We start from the raw sequence: 21,623 nt of genomic DNA, 5'->3' as shown, positions 1-21,623 counted from the left end.
AAATCTCAAATATTTTATAGGGTATATAAAAATATTTTGATAGGGTATATACTTCACCCTGTAGCTACTGAGCTAAATTATAAAGATCGTGAACTACATTTTACAAGATGTATTTTTAAACTCTCCCATTGAAATATTCCTATTCCATTGTGAATTACCATTTCATTTTCTTTTCTTTTTTTTGAAGTTCTAGGTAATTTTGTCTCAGGATCTCAATTTGGGTGATTGCATATGAAATTTTTTTTAAAGCGTTTTTACGACATTCCCGGAAACAATTTTCTGTCCTATTGCATGTCTTGAAATCTGCTGGAAAGCAAAAACGATGAAGTCGAAAGCAAAGACGACACTTGGGGCACGGAAACTGGTCGAATACAGCGTAATATACACGAATATACACGTCTGTTATAGCGTAAGATTCGAATATCTTTCACATGAATTATTCCAGTAATAAATGTCATGAGTGATACAAAAGCCAACTTAAACAAGCAGTAAGACTGGTGCCTCATATCCTGGATTTTCTATTTTCTATTTTCTAGCTTACCTGCACCTCGGAATATGAACTGGCCCTCTTCATTCGTGCCACTATAATCTTCTTTCCTAAATGTAGCCATTGTATTTAATTTCCATGTAGCAATATACTTCCATGTTTTTCGGCCTATTTGAAAACTATGCCAAAAATCGTCCTGGGTATAGCAGCACTCTCCAAATCATTGGGTATAGCAGCACTCTCCACGGTTCATCTGGATTCACTTTCTGAAAAATTGCTTAACAGGCTTAAGGGGAATATATGAGCAATACAATACGAAGGGCTTAGCAGAGATTTCAGTAAAAACACTTGTATTTTCTACCTTGTTTTCACTAGTTTTGATCAGTTCAAGTTTTTCCATGTCAAAATCTTTTCTCTTAAAGTAATGTTAAGCCAATTAAGTCAAAGAGCTAATTGCGAGAAATTTTCTCAGTATTTTAGTTTGTTCTAACAAGTAGAATATCTCGAGTAAATATCTGAGAGCCGTCTTCATAAGAAATAAAAGTAAAATACGGAAAAAACACAAAAGAAATATGAAAAAAATCTTCCGTTTCTAAAAGAAAAAAATCCAAACAATACAAACGGCAAAACCTACTACGAGATAAAAGTATAAGAGACATTTTTATTGGATATCTGGGTAGAAGTTGTATGATTTTATTCAGGTTCAGCTTTAACAAAACCAGTAAACTGAAGACCAATTAAAGGATCAAGTTTTCTTCTTTTGTACTTTTCCTCAGCACTGCCTTTTTTCTTATAGCGCATTTTCTCACCTTCACTGCCAGTCTGTCGCCTTGTATTTGACTGGTTTTCAGCACCCCCATTCTTGTTATAGCGCATTTTCTCACCTTCACTACTAGTCTGTTGCCTCGAATTCGACTGATGTTTAGCACCCCGTTTTTTGTTATGGAGTTTTTTCTCACCTTCACTGCCATTTGGTCGACTAGAATCTAAAAAAAAAAACTAAATAACATAAAAAAAAAATCGTAGCCAAGATAATGTCAAAATTTTCGACTGTTTTAGCTAACCCCTTTCCTCCCTTCTTTACCCTTACAATTTCCAGATCAAATTAACTTGTTTAATATGGTTAACGACTGAGCTGAAAAGACAAAATACTGCTTGTTGGCCAGCTCCAACCTTACTTCAGTATTATCCTCAAAATTCATCCGAAGTTACATAACAATGTACTTAAAATAAACGCCAGAAAGTTGACTTTGCTTTGATTATATGATTTATTAAATAAAAAAAAACAAGTTTTTTTTTAGGTGAAAGTAAGGAGCGACATTAAAACTTAAAACGAACAGAAATTACTTCGTATATGAAAGGGGCTGCTTCCTCATCAACTCCCCGCTCTTTACGCTAAAGTTTGACTCTTTCTCTCAGCTCTGCTTTTAAAACAGTAAAAAACTTTAGCGTAAAGATTTTGGCTCTCCGCAGAGAAATAATTAACACGAAATTTGCAGGTTTTTTTGTTTTTTTTTTTTTTTTGCTAAATGGCTTTTTCATAGTTTTGATCGAATAATTTTGAGAAAAGAAGGAACAGTGGAGGAAGCCTAATTACCCTGCGATTTTTTTGGTTAAACAGATCGTGGTGACGAACTGTAGTAAGGAGCGACCCGGCTCAATAGTAAACAAAACTCTAAAAAATGGAATTTTGATACCAGTAGTTACATCAAAAGAATTGCATTTTAATGCTGAATTCAAATATATAAGTTTCATCAAGATTAGTTTTACCCATCAAAAGTTACGAGCCTGAAAAAATTTGCCTCATTTTCGAAAATAGGGGGAAACACCCCCTAAAGGTCATACAATCTTAACGAAAATCACACCATCAGATTCAGCGCATTAGAAAACTTTATTGTAGAAGTTTCAAGCTCCTATCTATAAATATGTGGAATTTTGCATCTTTTGCCAGAATACAGATATTGTTTGCGTGTTTATTTGTTTATTATTTTGTTTGTTTTTTCCCAAGGGTGATCGTATTGACCCAGTGGTCCTAGAATCCTGCAAGAGGGCTCATTCTAACGGAAATGAAAAGTTCTAGTGCCCTTTTTAAGTGACAAAAAAAATTTGAGGGTACCTAGGCCCCCTCCCACGCCAATTATTTTCCCAAATTCACCGGATCAAAACTCTGAGATAGCGATTTTATTCACCGTAGTCGAAAAACCATATAACTATGTCTTTGGGGGCGACTTAATCCCCCAGAGTCCCCGTGGGAGGGGCTACAAGTTACAAACTTTGACCAGTGCTTATATATAGTAATGGTTATTTGAAAGTGTACAGACGTTTTCAGGGGGATTTTTAGGTTGGGGGGGTTGGGAAGAGGGAGATATGTTGGAGGGACTTTCCATCGAGGAATTTGTCATGGGGGAAGAAAATTTCAATGAAGGGAGCACAGGATTTTCTAGCATTATTTAAAAAAACAATAAAAAAATAAATATGAAAAAGTTTTTTCAGCTGGAAGTAAGGAGCAGCGTTAAAACTTGAAACGAACAGAAATTACTACGCATATGAGGGGTTCACCTCCTCCTAATACCTCGCTCTTTACGCTAAAGTGTTTTTAGTAATTTCAACTATTTTTTCTACGGCTTTTGTGATTCAGGGGTCATTTTTAAGGAATTGGGAAAAAAAAATTTAAGCTTCAGTGTAAAGAGCGAGGTACTGACGAGGGGGTGAACCCCCTCATATACGTAAAAAAAACATGAGAATACAAAAGTTCGTTACGTAAGCTATTTGTAAGTTACGGATATGTTTTACTAATAAAACATTCGTAAAAAATTAAAACTTCTAGTTGCCTTTTTAAGTAACCAAGAAATTGGAGGGCAACAAGGCCTCCTCCCCCGCTCTTTTTTCTCAAAATCATTCGATCAAAACTCTGAGAAAGCCATTTAGCCAAAAAAATAAATATGCAAATTTCTTTTAATTTCCATCTGCGGAGAGCCAAAATCAAAACATGCATTGATTCAAAAACGTTCAGAAATTAAATTAAAAAAAAACAAGTTTTTTTAACTGGAAGTAAGGAGCGACATTAAAACTTAAAACGAACAGAAATTACTTCGTATATGAAAGGGGCTGCTTCCTCATCAACGCCCCGCTCTTTACGCTGAAGTTTTTTACTGTTTTAAAAAGTAGAGTTGAAAGAGTCAAACTTTAGCGTAAAGAGCAGGGCATTGATGAGGAAGCAGCCCCTTTCATATACGAAGTAATTTCTGTTCGTTTTAAGTTTTAATGTCGCTAAACTTGTTTTTTTTTTATTTAATTACATAAAAAGGCAACTAGAACTTTTAATTGTTTACGAATGTTTTTATTAGTAAAAGGTAAATGTAACTTATAAATTAGCTTACGTAACGAATTTTTGTAATCTCATGTTTTTATTACATATATGAGGGGTTCACCCCCTCGTCAGTACCTCGCTCTTTACACTAAAGATTAAATTTTGTCCCAATTCATTAAGAATGACCCCTGAATCACAAAAGCCGTAGAATAAATAATTAAAATAACGAAAAATACTTTAGCGTAAAGAGCGAGGTATTAGGAGGAGGTGAGCCCCTCATATGCGTAATAATTTCTGTTCGTTTTAAGTTTTAATGCTGCTCCTTACTTCCAGTAGAAATAACTTTTCATATTTATTTTTTTTTAAATAATGCTAGAAAATTCTACGCTCCCTTCATGGAAAAATTAAACAAACAAAAAACAAGTTTTTTTTAATGAAAGTAAGGAGCGACATTAAAACTTATAACGAACAGAAATTACTCCGTATATGAAAGGGGCTTTTCCTCCTCAGCGCCCCGCTATTTACACTAAAATTTGACTCTTTCTCTTAACTCTACATTTTAAAACAGTAAAAAACTTTAGCGTAAAGAGCGGGGCGTTGAGGAGGAAAAGCCCCTTTCATATACGGAATAATTTCTGTTCGTTTTAAGTTTTAATGTCGCTCCTTACTTTTATTTAAAAAACTTGTTTTTTTTGTTTAATTTCAGGACGTTTTTGAATTAATGCATGTTTTGATCTTGGCTCTCCGCACATAAATAATTAAAACGAAATTTGCATATTATTATTTTTTTTGGCTAAATGGCTTTTTCATAGTTTTAACCGGAAGATTTTGAGAAAAAAGGAGCGAGGGAGGAAGCCTAGTTTCCCTCCAATTTTTTTGACTACTTAAAAAGGCAACTATAACTTTTAATTTTTTACGAACGTTTTCATAAGTAAAAATATACGTAACTTACGAGTTAACTTACGTAGCGAACTTCTATATGCGTATGTTTTTATTGCGTATATGAGGGGGCTCACCCCTCTTCGATACCTCGCTCTGTACACTAAAGCTTAAATTTTGTCCCAATTCCTTCAGAATGACCCCTGAATCACAAAGGCCGTAGAATAAATAGTTGAAATTAATAAAAATACTTTAGCGTAAAGAGCGAGGTATTACGAAGAGGTAAACCCCTCATATGCGTCATAATTTTCTGTTGCTTTTCAGTTTTAATGCTGCTCCTCGCTTTCAGTAGAAAAAACTTTTCATATTTATTTTTTCATTGTTTTCTTAAATAATGCGAGAAAATCGTGCGCCCCCTCCATTGAAAGTCTCTTCCCCCATGAGAACTTCCTCCATAGAAAGATCATCCCACGTAACCCCCCTCAACTCCCCCAATCAAAAATTCCAATGAAAACGTCATTACACTTCCCAGTAACCATTACTAGATGTAAACACAGGCCAAAGTTTGTAACTTACAGCCCCTCCCACGGGGACTGCGGGGGAGTAAGTCGTCCGCAAAGACATAGTTATTAGGTTTTTCGACTATGGTGAATAAAATGACTATCTCAGAATTTTGATCCGGTGACTTCGGGGGGAAAATGAGCGTGGGAGGGGGCCTAGGTGCCCTCTAATTTTTTGGTCACTTAAAAAGGGCACTAGAACTTTTAATTTCTGTTAGAATGAGCCCTTCTGCGACATTCTAGGACCACTGAGTCGATACGATCACCCCTGAAAAAAAAAACAAAAAAAAAAACAAACAAACAAATAAACACGCATCCGTCATTTGTCTTCTGGCAAAAAATGCGAAATTCCACTTTTTTGTAGATAGGGGCTTGAAACTTCTACAATAAGGTTCTCTGATACGCTGAATCTGATGGTGTGATTTTCGTTAAGATCGTATAGCTTTGAGGGGGTTTTCCCCGTATTTTCAAAAATGAGGCAAATTTTCTCAGGCTCGTAACTTTTGATGGGTAAGACTAATCTTGATGAAACTTATATATTTAAAATCAGCATCAAAATGCGATTCTTTTGATGTAACTATTGGTATCAAAATTCCATTTTTAGAGTTTCGGTTACTATTGAGCCGGGTCGCTCCTTACAACAGTTCGTTACCACGAACTGTTTGATTTTCTTCCCCCATGACAAATTCCTCGATGGAAAGTTCCCCTAATATATCCCCCTCTTGTCAACCCCTCCCCCCAACCAAAAAATCCCCCTGAAAACGTCTGTACATCTCCCAATAACTATTACTATATGTAAGCACTGGTCAAAGTTTGTAACTTGTAGCCCCTCCCACGGGGACTGTGGGGGAGTAAGTCGTCCCCAAAGACATAGTTATAAGGTTTTTCGACTACGCTAAATAAAATGGCTATCTCAGAATTTTGATCCGGACTTTGGGAAAATAATTAGCGTGGAAGGGGGCCTAGGTGCCCTCCAATGTTTTTGGTCACTTAAAAAGGGCACTAGAACTATTTATTTCCGTTAGAACAAGCCCTCTCGCAAGATTCTAGGACCACTGGGTCGATACGATCATCCCTGGAAAAAAAAAAAAAAAAAAAACAAACAAATAAATAAACACGCATCCGTGATCTGCCTTCTGGCAAAAAATACAAAATTCCACATTTTTGTAGATAGGAGCTTGAAATTTCTACAATAGGGTTCTCTAATACGCTGAATCTGATGGTGTGACTTTCGTTAAGATTCTATGAATTTTAGGGGATGTTTCCCCCTATTTTCTAAAATAAGGCAAATTTTCTCAGGCTCGTAACTTTTGATGGGTAAGACTAAACATGATGAAACTTGTATATTTAAAATCAGCATTAAAATGCGATTCTTTTGATGTAGCTTTTTTAGAGTTTTGGTTACTATTGAACCGGGTCGCTCCTTACTACAGTTCGTTACCACGAACTGTTTGATATTAATATGTCAGCCCTCCTAAATCAAAGTACTTTCTCCATCCAGCTTAACTCAGTCATATAAGAAGTTTTATAAGAAAGAAACAAAACCTACGAAAAGGATGCTATAAAATACTGAACGGTTTTGCCTAGCCTTTTTTTCCCCTTCTTTACCTCCGTAATTTGCAAACAAAATAGATCTGTTTAATGTTTCTATGACTGCTGTTGACACTAAAAAATAAGAGACGAGATCCTCCGCAATAAATATGTTATGAGGTTCAGAAGTAACAAGTAAGGAAAAATTGCCGTCTAGAGCTATCAAAGCCTCAGAATATTTTCCTTAAATCCCAATTAGGCTTTTATGCTTATTAAATAAAAGAAAAACAAACTCTAAACCCTACAAGTTTAGAATACAAGAATCAGAGCCAAGTTAAACAGACATAAAACGAAAAAAAGGATATCGAACGAATATATCATTGATTGGGAATTATTTGTAAAGGGAAAAGTACTATCTAGATTCATCAAAAATAAATTTCAGCTTCAAAATATTTTCCTTAAGACTCATATCAGGCTTACACACCAAATCCGAATATTTGATGAGTTCAGTGACCACAGAAGATTTCAGAAGTTTTGGTATAGTTACAATTAATGGTGCAAAAAGCTCATTTGAATTAAGATGGGAAGTGTGTAATATCTATAAAAGTGATAATATAACAGATTAAGACTTAAAATGGAGGGCAGTCAGTGAACGCAATAATACAACTAAAATTGTTGTTGTGTTACAGAAATCAGAAAAAGATAACAATTATACACAAAACAATATGATATTTGACCATATGAACACTAATATAATTGAAATGAGAGTAAATGGGTATAAATATCCACAAGAAGTTGAATTGTGATTTCGGTAATGCTAATGAAGATTAATCTAACGCTTATCAATGATTTTTGCAGTTAGGATATGAACATAAAAATGTTGATAGTGGAGCAATTGTAAGTTACAATGATTTTAAAACAGTATATCCTTTATTTTGTTGGGATGTTTCAAAGCATGAATCAAATATTTATCGAAGTGAATCAGCTTCAAAAATTAGATCAAATGTAATTTATATAACATTTGCTGCGTTATATTTTCAGAAAAGAAAAGTAATCATGGAAATCGATGATAGCAAATTATATGTTAATATATAAACTATTAAAAAAGAAATTAGCCATTAAAAAGTACTTGTTTTTTTTTCTAGCATTTGAGTCAATGCTTCACGCATTAACCCAAGAACTCTTATTAGGTAATCCTGGGTTCCAACATATAAGATTACTCGCATACAAACACGATTAATCGATAAGATATGCAAATATCGCGCTGAGTGCAAATTTTGGTTAAAATCTATCCCATTATCAAAAACATCGTTCAAGTTTACGAATATGAACTTATCCCATAATTTTGATGAATAAATCGCATCAAACCAATAGCAAGATCAAATTGTATATTGAAAAATTGATTTTGCAAGTTAGAAATTATAGAAAACTATACTATAAAGCTGATAAATACCGCAAGAATAGGTTGCTTGTAATAAAAGTAATGGAATAAAGTCTCAGAAAAAGTTGGAGTGGACGATTATTAGGACAATTTATATGGCTAGGCCTTACTCGAAAAGAAATAAGCCAGTTTGTTTCGTTTTGTGCGGTATAGAATGGGGCCTGCACAAAAAGGCAATCATTGGGTATAGCAGCTAAATATCTAGACTATCATGGGACAGGGTTGCTCTAGCAGTGTTATTTTAGTCAATTTGTTTCTAAGTTGGAACAGAAGCCAATAAGAAACAACAAGAGCTAAGAGCTCATATGGCACTTGTGACGAGGTCGGAAGAGCCGAGAGCTCATATGGTACGAGGTCGGAAGAGCCAAGAGCTCATTTGGACGAGGTCGGAAGAGCCAAGAGCCAAGAGCTCATTTGGCACTTGTGAGAAGGTCAGAACCTAAAGTTAAACTTTATAGCACAAGATCCTTCTAAATATCAAATTTCATTAAGATCTGGTCCCCCTTTCGTAAGTTACAAATACCTCAATTTTCAAAATTACCTCCCCCCTCCCAATTCCACCAAAGAGAGCAGATCCGGTCCAGTTATGTCAGTCACGTATCTTAGACAGGTTTCTATTCTTCCCATCCAGTTTCATCCTGATCTCACCGCTTTAAGTATTTTCTAAGATTTCCGGTCCCCCCAACTGCCCCCCCCCCCCCCCAATTACGTTTGATCCGGTTGAGATTTAAAATAAGATATCAGAGTTACGAGGTCCTTCTAAATATGAAGTTTCATGAAGATCCGATCACTCCTTCGTAAGTTAAAAATACGTTATTTTTCTTATTTTTCAGAATTACCCCCCCCCCCCCGCAATTGAGCGGATCCATTCCAATTATGTAAATTACGTATGCAAGACTTTTGCTTATTTTTCCAACCAAGTTTCATCCCAATCCTTCCAATCTAAGGGTTTCCCATCATTTTAGGTCTCCCCACCCCAAACTTCCCCCAATGTCACCAGATCCGGTCAGGATTTAAAATAAGAGCTTTGAGCCACGATATCCTTCTAAAAATCAAATTTCATGGAGATCCAATCACCCATTCGTAAGTTAAAAATACCTCATTTTTTCTAATTTTTCAGAATTAACCCCCCCCCCCCAACTACCCAAAAGAGAGCGGATCCGTTCCGTTTATGTCAATCATCTATCTAGGACTTATGTTTATTTTTCCCACCATGTTTCATCCCGATCCCTCCACTCTAAGTGTTTTCCAAGTTTTAGGTTTCCCCCTCCCAACTCCCCGCCCCCATCACCAGATCCGGTCGGGATTTAAAATAAGAGCTCTAAGACACGATATCCTTCTAAACATCAAATTTCATTGAGATCCGATCACCCGTTCGTAAGTTGAAAATACCTCATTTTTCTAATTTTTAAGACTTACTCCCCCCCCCTCCCAACTACCCCAAAGAGAGCAAATAAGTTCCGATTATGTCAATCATGTATCTGGGACTTGCGCTTATTTTTCCCATCAAGTTTCATCCCGATCCCTCTACTCTAAGTGTTTTCCAAGATTTTAGGTTTCCCCCCTCCAACTCCCCCCAATGTCATCAGACCCAGTCGGGATTTAAAATAAGAGCTCTGAGACACAATATCATTCCAAACATCAAATTTCATTAAGATCCAATCACCTGCTCATAAGTTAAAAATACTTCATTTTTTCTATTTTTCCGAATTAACCGGCCCCTTCTCCCCCCCCCAGATGGTCAAATCGGGAAAACGACTATTTCTAATTTAATCTGGTCCGGTCCCTGATACGCTTGCCAAATTTCATCGTCCTAGCTTACCTGGAAGTGCCTAAAGTAGCAAAACCGGGACCGACAGACAGACCGACAGACCGACAGACAGACAGACAGACCGACAGAATTGGCGACTGCTATATGTCACTTGGTTAATACCAAGTGCCATAAAAATGGAACACGCCACTTGATTCCTCAGTTACAGCTACATTTAATGTCATCATTACTAACGTTATTGATGCATCCCAGTCCCTTACCCCTAACATGACAAGATATAGGCCTTGGCATTGACACTTTAAAAAGCTGAATTAACTTGCTGTTTTTCTTTTACACAAATCGGACGCAAATCAATTGTCTAGTGTGACCCTTTATAATAATTATCGCGTTAATATGCGATTTCCCGTATCCGTTTTTTAATACAACATTTCGCCATTAAAGAATTGCATATGTGGGAGCCCTGGGTAAGACATCCATTTTTCAAAGAAAACGCTGAAAAAAAATTTGGTCTAAATTTTCAGTAAAAGTACCTCACTCTGTGGTGATGATTGCCCACAAAGGAGCTAATGATTACCCAGGTGACGATTGCCCACAAAGAAGAACGAATTTCTATTTGACTGGAAATAATGTCATTTCCACCCAGAAAAAAAACTTTTTGGTATAAAAAAAGAGTGGAAAAACAGCTTATTTTTGAATGAAGTTAATTTTATTCAAAACATTTGTCATTTTAATTAAATTCTGGTACCCATCAAGTCGTAAGGTTCTATGCGTTTACCCCCCCCCCCCCCGGCGGAAAATACCTCACCGGAAAATACCCCCAAGGAAAATACCCTCCCAAATTTACCCCCCCCCCCCCCGTGGAAAATAAAGCTTTCCAAATTTGAGAATTTTATTTGACTTTTGTTTGTTTGTTTTTTGTAGGGAGAAGGAATTAAGGTACTTGTGTATTATATGCCAGTCAATCAAGTTTACGCTGTGTAAAACTCGACAACAAACTGGATTCTTCGTTAGTTTCTTTCAGCTTAGCGCGAGACAAGACAAAGACAAGAGACAGAATAGATAAGAATTATATAATTTGGGCTATATATTTGCACACAATGGGTGGGGGGCTAAAGTATTTGGACAGTTTGAGGTCGACTTCGTTAGAATTCTTCGTTAGAAACGAAGGATTCTTCGTTAGTTTCTTTCAGCTTAGCGCGAGACAAGACAAAGACAAGAGACAGAATCGATGGGAAATATATAATTTGGGCTATATATTCAAACACTTCGTGGTAACGAACAGTAGTAAGAAGCGACCCGGCTCAATAGTAACCAACACTCTAAAAAATAGAATTTTAATATCAATAGCTACATCAAAAAATTCGCATTTTAATGCTGATTTTAAATATAGAAGTTTAATCAAGTTTAGTCTTACCCATCAAAAGTTACGAGCCTGAGAAAATTTGCCTTATTTTAGAAAATAGGAGGAAACAACCCCTAAAAGTCATAGAATCTTAACGAAAACCACACCATCAGATTCAGCGTATCAGAGAACCTTACTGTAGAAGTTTCAAGCTCCTATCTACAAATATGTGGAATTTTATACTTTTTTTCCCAGGGGTGATCGTATCGACCCAGTGGTCCTAGAATCTTGCGAGAGGGCTCATTCAAACGGAAATGAAAAGTTCTAGTGCCCTTTTTAAGTGACCAAAAACTGGAGGGCATCTAGGCCCCCTCCCACGCTAATTATTTTCCCAAAGTCACCGGATCAAAATTCTGAGATGGCCATTTTATTCGGCGTAGTCAAAAAACCGTATAACTATGTCTTTGGGGGCGACTTACTCCCCCACAGTCCCCATGGGAGGGGTCACAAGTTACAAACTTTGACCAGTGCTTACATATAGTAATGGTTATTTGGAAGTGTACAGACGTTTTCAGAGGGATTTTTAGGTTGTGGGGGGGAGGGAGGGTTGAGAAGAGGGGAATATGTTGGGGGAAATTTCCTTGGAGGAATTTGTCATGGGGGAAGGAAATTTTCATAAAGGGAGTGCAGAATTTTCTACCATTATTTAAAAAAACAATGAAAAAATAAATATGAAAAAGTTTTTTCAACTGAAAGTAAGGAGAAGCATTAAAACTTAAAACGAATAGAAATTATTACGCATATGATGGCTTCACCTCCTCCTAATACCTCGTTCTTTACGCTAAAGTACTTTAGTAATTTCAACTATTTATTCTACGGCTTTTGCGATTCAGGGGTCATTCTTAAGAAATTGGGACAAAATTTAAGCTTTAGTGTAAAGAGCGAGGTACTAACAAGGGGGTGAACCCCTTCATATACGTAATAAAAACATGAGAATACAGAAGTTCGTTACGTAAACTAATTTGGAAGTTACGTATATCTTTTACTAATAAAAACATCCATAAAAAAATTAAAAGTTCTAGTTGCCTTTTTAAGTGATTAAATAAAAAAACAAGTTTTTTCAACTGAAAGTAAGGAGTGACATCAAAACTTAAAACGCACAGAAATTACTTCGTATATGAAAGAGGCTGCTTCCTCATCAACGCCCCGCTCTTTACGCTAAAGTTTGACTCTTTCTACTGTTTTAGAAAGAAGAATTGAGAGAAAGAGTCAAACTTTAGCGTAAAGAGCGGGGCGTTGATGAGGAAGCAGCCTCTTTCATATACGAAGTAATTTCTGTGCGTTTTAAGTTTTGATGTCACTCCTTACTTTCAGTTGAAAAAACTTGTTTTTTTTATTTAATTTCTGAACGTTTTTGAATCAATGCATGTTTTGATTTTGGCTCTCCGCAGAGGAATAATCAAAACGAAATTTGCATATTTTTTTTTTTTGGCTCAATGGCTTTCTCATAATTTTGATCGAATGATTTTGAGAAAAAAAAGAGCGGGGGACGAAGCCTAGTTGCCCCCCGATTTTTTGGTTAATTAAAAAGGCAACTAGAACTTTTAATTTTTTACGAATCTTTTTATTGGTAAAAGATTTACGTAACTTATAAATTAGCTTACGTAAAGAACTTTTGTATTCTCATGTTTTTATTACATATATGAGGGGATTCGCCCCATCGTCAGTACCTCGCTCTTTACACTAAAGCTTAAATTTTATCCCAATTCACTAAGAATGACCCCCTGAATCACAAAAGCCGCAGAATAAGTAGTTGAAATTACCGAAAATACTTTAGCGTAAAGAGCGAGGTATTAGAAGGAGGTGAGCCCCTCATATGGGGCTCCCATGTTCCATGTTCCTTTTAAGTTTTATTGCTGTTCCTTACTTCCAGCTGAAAAAGCTTCTTCACTTTTATTTTTTAATTGTTTTTTTTTAAATAATGCTAGTAAATCCTGCTCTCCCTTCATGGAAATTTTCTTCTCCCATTACAAATTCGCGAAGGAAAGTTCCCCCAGCATATCCCCCACTTCTCAACCCCTCCCCCAAACCAAAAAAATCCTCCTGAAAACGCCTGTATACTTCCCAATAACCATTACTATATGTAAGCACAGGTCAAAGTTTGTAACTTGTGGCCCCTCCCACGGGGACTGTGGGGGAGTAAGTCGTCCCCAAAGACATAGTTATAAGGTTTTTCGACTACGCTGAATAAAATGGCTATCTCAGAATTTTGATCCGTTGACTTTGGGAAAATAATTAGCGTGGGAGGGGGCCTAGGTGCCCTCCAATTTTTTTGGTCACTTAAAAAGGGCACTAGAACTTTTCATTTCCGTTAGAATGAGCCCTCTTGCAACATTCTGGGACAACTGGGTCGATACGATCACCCCTGGGGAAAAAAACAAAAAAAAACAAAAAAACAAATAAACAAATAAACACGCATCCGTGATCTGCCTTCCGGCAAAAAATGCAAAATTCCACTTTTTTGTAGATAGGAGCTCGAAACTTCTACAGTAGGGTTCTCTGATACGCTGAATCTGATGGTGTGATTTTCGTTAAGATTCTATGACTTTTAGGGGGCGTTTCCCCCTATTTTCTAAAATAACGCAAATTTTCTCAGGCTCGTAACTTTTGATGGGTAAGACTAAACTTGATGAAACTTATATATTTAAAACCAGCATTAAAATGCGATTCTTTTGATGTAGCTATTGGTATCAAAATTCCATTTTTTAGAGTTTTGGTTACTATTGAGCCGGGTCGCTCCTTACTACAGTTCGTTACCACGAACTGTTTGACCAAAAAATCGGAGGGCAACTAGGCCTCCTCCCCCGCTCCTTTTTTCTCAAAATCTTTCGATCAAAACTATGAGAAAGCCATTAAGCAAAAAAAAAATATGCAAATTTCGTTTTAATTATTCATCTGCGGAGAGCCAAAATCAAAACATGCAATGATTCAAAAACGTTCAGAAATTAAATAAAAAAAAACAAGTTTTTTTAACGGAAAGTAAGGAGCGACATTAAAACTTAAAACGAACAGAAATTACTTCGTATATGAAAGGGGATGCTTCCTCATCAACGCCCCGCTCTTTACGCTAAAGTGTTTTACTGTTTTAAAAAGTAGAGTTAAGAGAAAGAGTCAAACTTTAGCGTAAAGAGCGGGGCGTTGATGAGGAAGCATCCCCTTTCATATACGAAGTAATTTCTGTTCGTTTTAAGTTTTAATAAAAGATAAGAAAAACAAACTCGTAGAATTTGACAACATGTTCGTCCGTAAAAACTTAACAATAAGAATTTATTGGTTCCCAAAACCAATAGTCCTTGCTAAGGATAGCTAAATCTTCTTAAACTTTTTGGTGCCAAATATCTTCTAGCTCAATTTTTATTATTGTTCGCCTACATTTTTTCTTCTTCAATTTTTTTTTAATTTGGTGCCCGTTATTGCCCGCAATTGCAGAAGTTCATATGAAAGTCTTTTCAACAAAAATGGATTTGCAGTTTTTTTTTAAGTTTTCAAGATACTTTTGGTGTGAAAATTCATCTTTTTCACTTTCCTTAGAACTTTTCAACGGAACTATAAAAAAAATACAAATAAAATTCTCAAATTTCGAAATCTGGTGGGATATTTTCCGGGGATAAACGCCTAGGGGCGTTAATAGCTAACTACGGGGATAATTTTCCGGGGATAATAGCTAACTACGGAAGGGTTCCGTAGTTAGCTATTTTTTTGGTAGCTCTGCTACAGCAGAAGGGGTTGTTTTTCCTTACTTAAATGAGCAAAACCTAGATTAGTTTATAAGGCTTCGATCTAATTTGGCCATCTTTCTCTGGCTGGGCTCCCCCTTTCTTGGGATTTCTTATTAAATGGATAACTTTAGAAATTTTGTCCCCTATCTTGGGGCCTTCGCCCTAGTTATGTGAAGGGCCTGGATTCCCTAGGAAGACTATCAATAGTATTTAACACCATTATCCCTGTATTTTTATTATAAAGCTTCACGTTAACCAAACAACCAGATCTTCATAATAGCAGTACCAACGTAAACTTTTTATCTTTTAAACATTATTAAATATGAAAAAACAACTCTGTTCTACTGAAAGTAATGAGTTAAAATAAGAAAAGGTTTTAGTACTGTTGAAAAAGCTTCTTTTTCTAATTAAGCAGCGCTTGCGTTTCAGGAGTTGTTCCAAAGATTTTTGGGACAACAAGTCAAACATTTAAGTAATAGACGAGGTACTGAAGAGGGGGTCATCCCCCCAAATGAACAGAATGATTTCTGTACGTTTAATGGTTTATATTTGATCCCTACTTTCAGCTGATTATTTTTTCTTTAATTTCGAATTGTTTTACAAATAATGCCGGGAAACTTGGCCCCCTCCATGAAACCCCACCCCAAACAAAAATTCTCAGTTGAAGTATTTTTCAATACAAGATACCCATCTCGCCGAAAAATTCCCCCAAAAATTTCTATTCTCGCTGAAAATTCCCACCGTAAAAATTCCTTGTGGACAAATCCGTCTGAAAAATTCTCCTTAACATACTTTCCTTTGAAAAAGACATTAATTTCAAATCGTTTTTATAAAAAAAATGGAAATCTCCTTCTGTGCCAATTTTTCAAGAGAATTCGCCCACCCCCTCCGTGAGAAGTTGATCCTGTCAGAAGTTCTTCCATGGATAATTTCCGCCTGGAAAATTATCCCATGGAAAATCACCAAAGTTCAAATTTGCTAAAGTTCGAATTTTGTTCCAATTTTTAATAATAACCCCTGAACCACAAAGGCCGTTTAATTAGAATAAATAGCTCTTTTGAAAGTACTAAAAATACTTTAGCGTAAAGAGCGAGGTATTGACGAGGGGACAAACCCCCCCCCCCTATATACATAATAATTTTTATTCGTTTTAAGTTTTAATGTTGCTCCTTACTTTCAGTTGAGAATTTTTTATTTTTCTTTTTATTTACTTTCTGATCGTTTTTTTAATAATGCTGGGAAAACCCTCGCCCCCTTCATGGAAAAGTCTCTTCCCCTGTGAAATATCCCTCCATGGAAACATCCTCCCACGTAATTCGTGAACCGACCCCCCACTTGAAAAAATTCCCGCTGAAAACACAACTTCCTAATAACCAATACTATACGTAAACAATGGGCAAAGTCCATAACTTGCAGCCATTCCCCCAGAGACTCTTGGGTATTAAGTCGTACTCAGAGACATAGTTATTAAATTTTTGACTATGCTGAACAACATGGCTATCTCAAAATTTTGATCCGGCGACTTTGGGAAAAGTGAGCGCGGGAGGGGGTCTAGCTACCCTCCAATTTTTTTAGTTACTTAGAAAGGGCACAATAACTTTTAATTTCCATTCGAATGAGCCCTCTCGCGACAATCAAGGACCACTGGGTCGATAAGATCACCCCTGGAAAGAAAACGAAAAATAAACAAATAAACACGCATCCGTGATCTTTCTTCTGGCAAAAAAGAAAACAAAAAAAAATCAACATTTTTGCAGATAGGAGCTTGAAACCTCAACAGCAGGGTTCTCTGATAGGCTGAATCTGATGGTCAGATTTTCATTGAGATTCTATGAGTTTGAGGGGGTGTTTCACTCTTTTTTCGAAAAGAAGGCAAGTTTACTCAGGCTCGTAACTTTTGATGGGTAAGACTAAAGTTGATGAAACTTTTATATTTAAAATCAGCATAAAAATCCGATTCTTTGATAGATCTATTTGTATCAAAATTCAGTTTTTTAGAGTTTTGGTTACTATTGAGCCGGGTCGCTCCTTACTTACAGTTCGTTACCGTTTGAAAATACAGGAAGAACGATGCTAAATACTACTGATAGTGTTCATAGGGAATCCAGGCCCTTCAATTTCATTTCTGAAGAGAATACTAGAAAGCTTATAGCAATCTTAAAATAGAAATAAACTGAGAGACAGGAAGACGGATAAGGGTCAAGACAAAGAGATAGGGGACAAAGTTATTTTCTACAAGTTATCCATTTATTAAGAAATCCCAGAAGGGGGAGGGGGAAGCCCGGCCAGAGAGAGATCAAAGCCTTATAAACTAATGTAGGTTTTGCTCATTTGAGGATTGGAAATGTTCCCTTCTGCAACAGTAGAACTACCAAAAAAAATAGCCAACTAAAGAAGACTTCTAGGCGTTTAAGCCCCTGAAAAATACCCCCGGAAAATACCATAATGTGGAAAATACCTCAACGCGGAAAAAACCCGCGGAAAATACCCCAATGTGGAAAATACCCTCGCGGAATATCCTCCCCGTGGAAAATAAGGTTTCCGAATTTGACACTTTTATTTGAAGTTCATTTTTTTATTTCGTTGAAAAGTGCTAGGGAACGGGAAAAAAAAAGGAATTTACACGCAAGACGTATCTCAAAAACTTAGAATTTTATAAAAAAAAAGCTCATTGTTCTAATTAAACGCCCATTGTGTTTCAGGAATCGTTCTTAAAGAATTATGAAAAATAAGTCAAAACTTTAGCGTAAAGAGCAAGGTCTTGTGAAAGAGGCAACTCATTTCAAATACGTAATAATTTCTGTTCGTTTTAGGTTTTGATGTTCCTCATTTCTTTCAGCTGAAAAAACTTGTGTTTTTTTTTAAATAATACCGAGAAATCCAGCTCTGTCTTCTTGAAAAATTCCGGTATTTTTGTGTTATACGCCACTCCCTCAGGTTTACGACGTGTAAAACTCGAACAAACCGGTTTCTTCATTATTATAGAAACACATTTGAGCTATATATTTGCACATTAGGGGGGGGGGATAAAGTATGGCGGGTCTGGATGCAAGATGTATTAGGTACGGTTATTCTGCATATTAAGAAGTAAAAATTCTTTTCTGGCTTAAAGCTGTTCAAATACTTTATCCCCCCTCTTATGTGCAAATATATAGCCCAAATTATAAATTTCCCATCTATTCTGTCACTTGTCTTTGTCTTGCCTCGCGCTAAGCTGAAAGAGACTAACGAAGAAACCAGTTTGTTCTAGAGTTTCACCCGGGGTGGGGATATTTTCTGGGTGTGGGGGTATTTACACCGGCGAGTGGGAGGGGGATAAACGCCGGCTACCGGTCGTAAAAGTCCGTATATGGGCTAGTTACGAGCATACCCAACAAAAAAACAAAGTGGTCTACACTAATTTTTGCTGCAAATACTACAACTAACAACTCAATTCAGCACCAAGTCGCATAAGGCAACATAGTTAAGCATGTTCCTCCTACCTATGCATGTTCCTCCCTGAACAAAATATTCAGTTAGATAAGATGGCTTGTTCCTAAAATTATCGGAAAAAGACCCTCCTCAAGTATTCAAGCTGTCACTTCGGATCTTTAGATCTTTGAGGGAGGGGAGGGCCGAAGGAGTTTTCTTCTATCTCTATTATTTATTAATATTTTTCTAGAATTTTTTTTAATTATTGATTTTGTCGTGGTGTTACTGTCAAATCGTCCTCTGTACTTTTTTAGTTTCTTTAAAAAACTTATGAAACTTTACTTTTCTTTTTTTAAAAAACTTATGAAACTTTACTTTTCTTTTTTAAAAAAAAACTTATGTTTCCCATTAACAAAAGCTAACTTTAAGTAATTAAATTAAAAAAATAACTAGTTTTTCAACTGAAGGTAAGGAGCAACATCAAACCTTAAAACGGACTGAAATTATTACATATATAAAAGGGGTTGGATCCTCATAGACCTCGCTTATTTACATTAAAGTTTTTTTGATAGAATTTTAAAACTGAGCTTACCGTTCTAATTCAACGGCCATTCTGTTTCAGGAATCTTTCTTAAACGCCGGCCACCGGTCGTAAAAGCCCGTGCTAGTACATACCGTGGCCGTGTAGCACATACACGGCCACCGGTGTATGTGCTAGTTACGAACATGCACCAAAAAAAGTTGGTCCACGGTAATTTTTGCTGCAAATACTACTACTAACAGCTCAATGCAGCACCAAACCGCATGAGGCAACATAGCCACGCATGCTCGTCCTAACTCCCAAATTATAAAAAATATTCAGTTAGATAATATGGCTTATTCCTAAAATTAACCGAAAAAGACCCTCCTCAAGTATTCAAGCTGTCACTTTGCATCTTTAGGTCTTTGAGGGAGGGGAAGGTCGAAGGAGTTTTCTTCTATTTATATTATTTATTAATATTCTTCTAGTAATTTTTTAAATTATAAATTTGGTCGTGGTTACTGTCAAATCCTCCTCTATACTGTTTTAGTTGTATTCCCAAGCACCCAAATCAGCAATCGATAACCCTAGTTTTAGGGAACCTTAATATTAATTTTATTGTATAAAACACAGCAGGCTCCCCCCCCCCCCCAATTTAGACCAAAAGGTCGGTCGGATTAAAAAAGAAAAAAATAGGCAGGAAAAATATATAAATCAAAGAAGCATAAATTCATTCTTAAAAATGTCCTTTCTAAGCGCAGAAAACATGGCAAAGATAATAGCTACAATAAATACATTCTAAGGCCACACGGGCTACATATGACTTGTAAAAAGCAAGAAAAAAACATATGTAAATAATATAATTAGATAATTGAGAAAACAAGGGTAACATCAGTCAGCGGACAGAAAGGAAGCGAAAAGGATAAAAACGGAAATTTCGGCAAGAACCTCCGCTAAGCAGTCTTCAGTGCTAAACTAACTTTCGGCAAATTAAACTTTCAGCAAATTAAAACCGTTTAGTGACCATACTATCAGACTAGAGCTCAGACAAACCGACAAAACCGGTGTTACGGTCTCCCAGCCGGTACAAATATTACTATTGACCATTTGCTCGTTACTATTCTTGTTTAATTTTTAATTTACAAGTGGAATAAAGTCTGGCAGACTGTTTTACCTTCCCCTTATTATATTTATTACAACTTTCATCCACTCATTTACCTTCAGTATATTCACTGATAATTTCCTTCGTTTCACTACAATACATAGGATTTCCATGATTTCCCTTCAATTAATGTTGTTATTGGGGCTCAAAAAGCATTTGATCGCACAAATACCATTCAGATTTGAGATATTATATCACTATCCAGTTTTCGATGAAGACACTACCCTTTTTTCAATGAACGCTTTCAAATAGTGATAAACTGTTTTAACACTGTGTCTAAAGGTGTAACACTTAAAATCCCGATATAATGTGTGGCGCCCGGTGTGATACATTGTTCGCAGCAGAGATGAGTTCTTTATCACACCGTGGCGCACGGTGTGATACATTGTTCGCAGCAGAGATGAGTTCTTTATCACACCGTGGCGCACGGTGTGATACATTGTTCGCAGCAGAGATGAGTTCTTTATCACACCGTGGCGCAGGGTGTGATACATTGTTCGCAGCAGAGATGAGTTCTTTATCACACCGTGGCGCACGGTGTGATACATTGTTCGCAGCAGGGATGAGTTCTTTATCACACCGTGGCGCACGGTGTGATACATTGTTCGCAGCAGAGATGAGTTCTTTATCACACCGTGGCGCACGGTGTGATACATTGTTCGCAGCAGAGATGAGTTCTTTATCACACCGTGGCGCATGGTGTGATACATTGTTCGCAGCAGAGATGAGTTCTGAATAAAGCCAAGTTCTGCCAGAAAGTAGTACTTTCCAGAAAGTAGCTACCAGAAAGTGAAAACAAAAAAGCCATCTAACTGAGTCAATTCCAGCATATGTCTGATTGAAAGTGAAATTGTTACAAAAAATTCCTTGAAATAAACCTTTCTTTCAATGCTTATCTAAAAAGACGAATATGAATAGGGATATTATGCTTTCTAATCTTTCGGAATGGAGGTTAAGCCATGGTGCCGCCAAAACTTTGGCTTGGGGTGAGGGTAAATGGTGAGACTCTGCAAGCTCAGCCATGGTGAGTTTGAGGAGTTTATAATTAAACAAATTCCAACTTCTCAATTTCAGATGCCAAGTAAGGCAGAAAAAACGCCTACTCCTGCTGTAAGTACAACTAGGTACAGTCAATAACAATCTTCCAAACAAAATGCTTCCATTCATATCAAAAGAAAATCAATGGTCAGATTACGAAGTTTAATTTCTTACCCAAAATAAGACTGAAGCAAAATTTACTTTTGTATAAAAAAAACATTAACTGACATGGGATCCGGCTACCGAAGTTTGACTCCTGTCAGAACCTAGCTTAATTTACCAAGAGATATATATTATATATATATATATATATATATATATATATATATATATATATATATATATATATATATATATATATATATATATATATATATATATATATTTGTCTCT

The 21,623-nt window shown here is 36.3% G+C and overlaps 1 protein-coding gene across 1 annotated transcript in view; it reads right to left on the bottom strand.

The window, feature by feature from the left end:
* Positions 1-1,145: 1,145 nt before the first annotated feature.
* Positions 1,146-21,623, bottom strand: part of LOC136024850 (probable ATP-dependent RNA helicase DDX56) — a 77,423-nt gene continuing 56,945 nt past the window's right edge. Inside the window, exon 12 of the mRNA XM_065700351.1 lies at positions 1,146-1,473. Coding sequence (XP_065556423.1) covers positions 1,181-1,473 — 293 coding nt within the window. The 3' untranslated portion in view covers positions 1,146-1,180. The remainder of the gene's footprint in view (positions 1,474-21,623) is intronic.

Source organism: Artemia franciscana, chromosome 3 (assembly GCF_032884065.1).
Source record: "Artemia franciscana chromosome 3, ASM3288406v1, whole genome shotgun sequence".
In the NCBI taxonomy this organism is placed as follows: Eukaryota; Metazoa; Arthropoda; class Branchiopoda; order Anostraca; family Artemiidae; genus Artemia; species Artemia franciscana.
The sequence above is the reverse complement of the archived record's forward strand: the minus strand, read 5'-3'. Positions and strand labels throughout refer to the sequence as shown.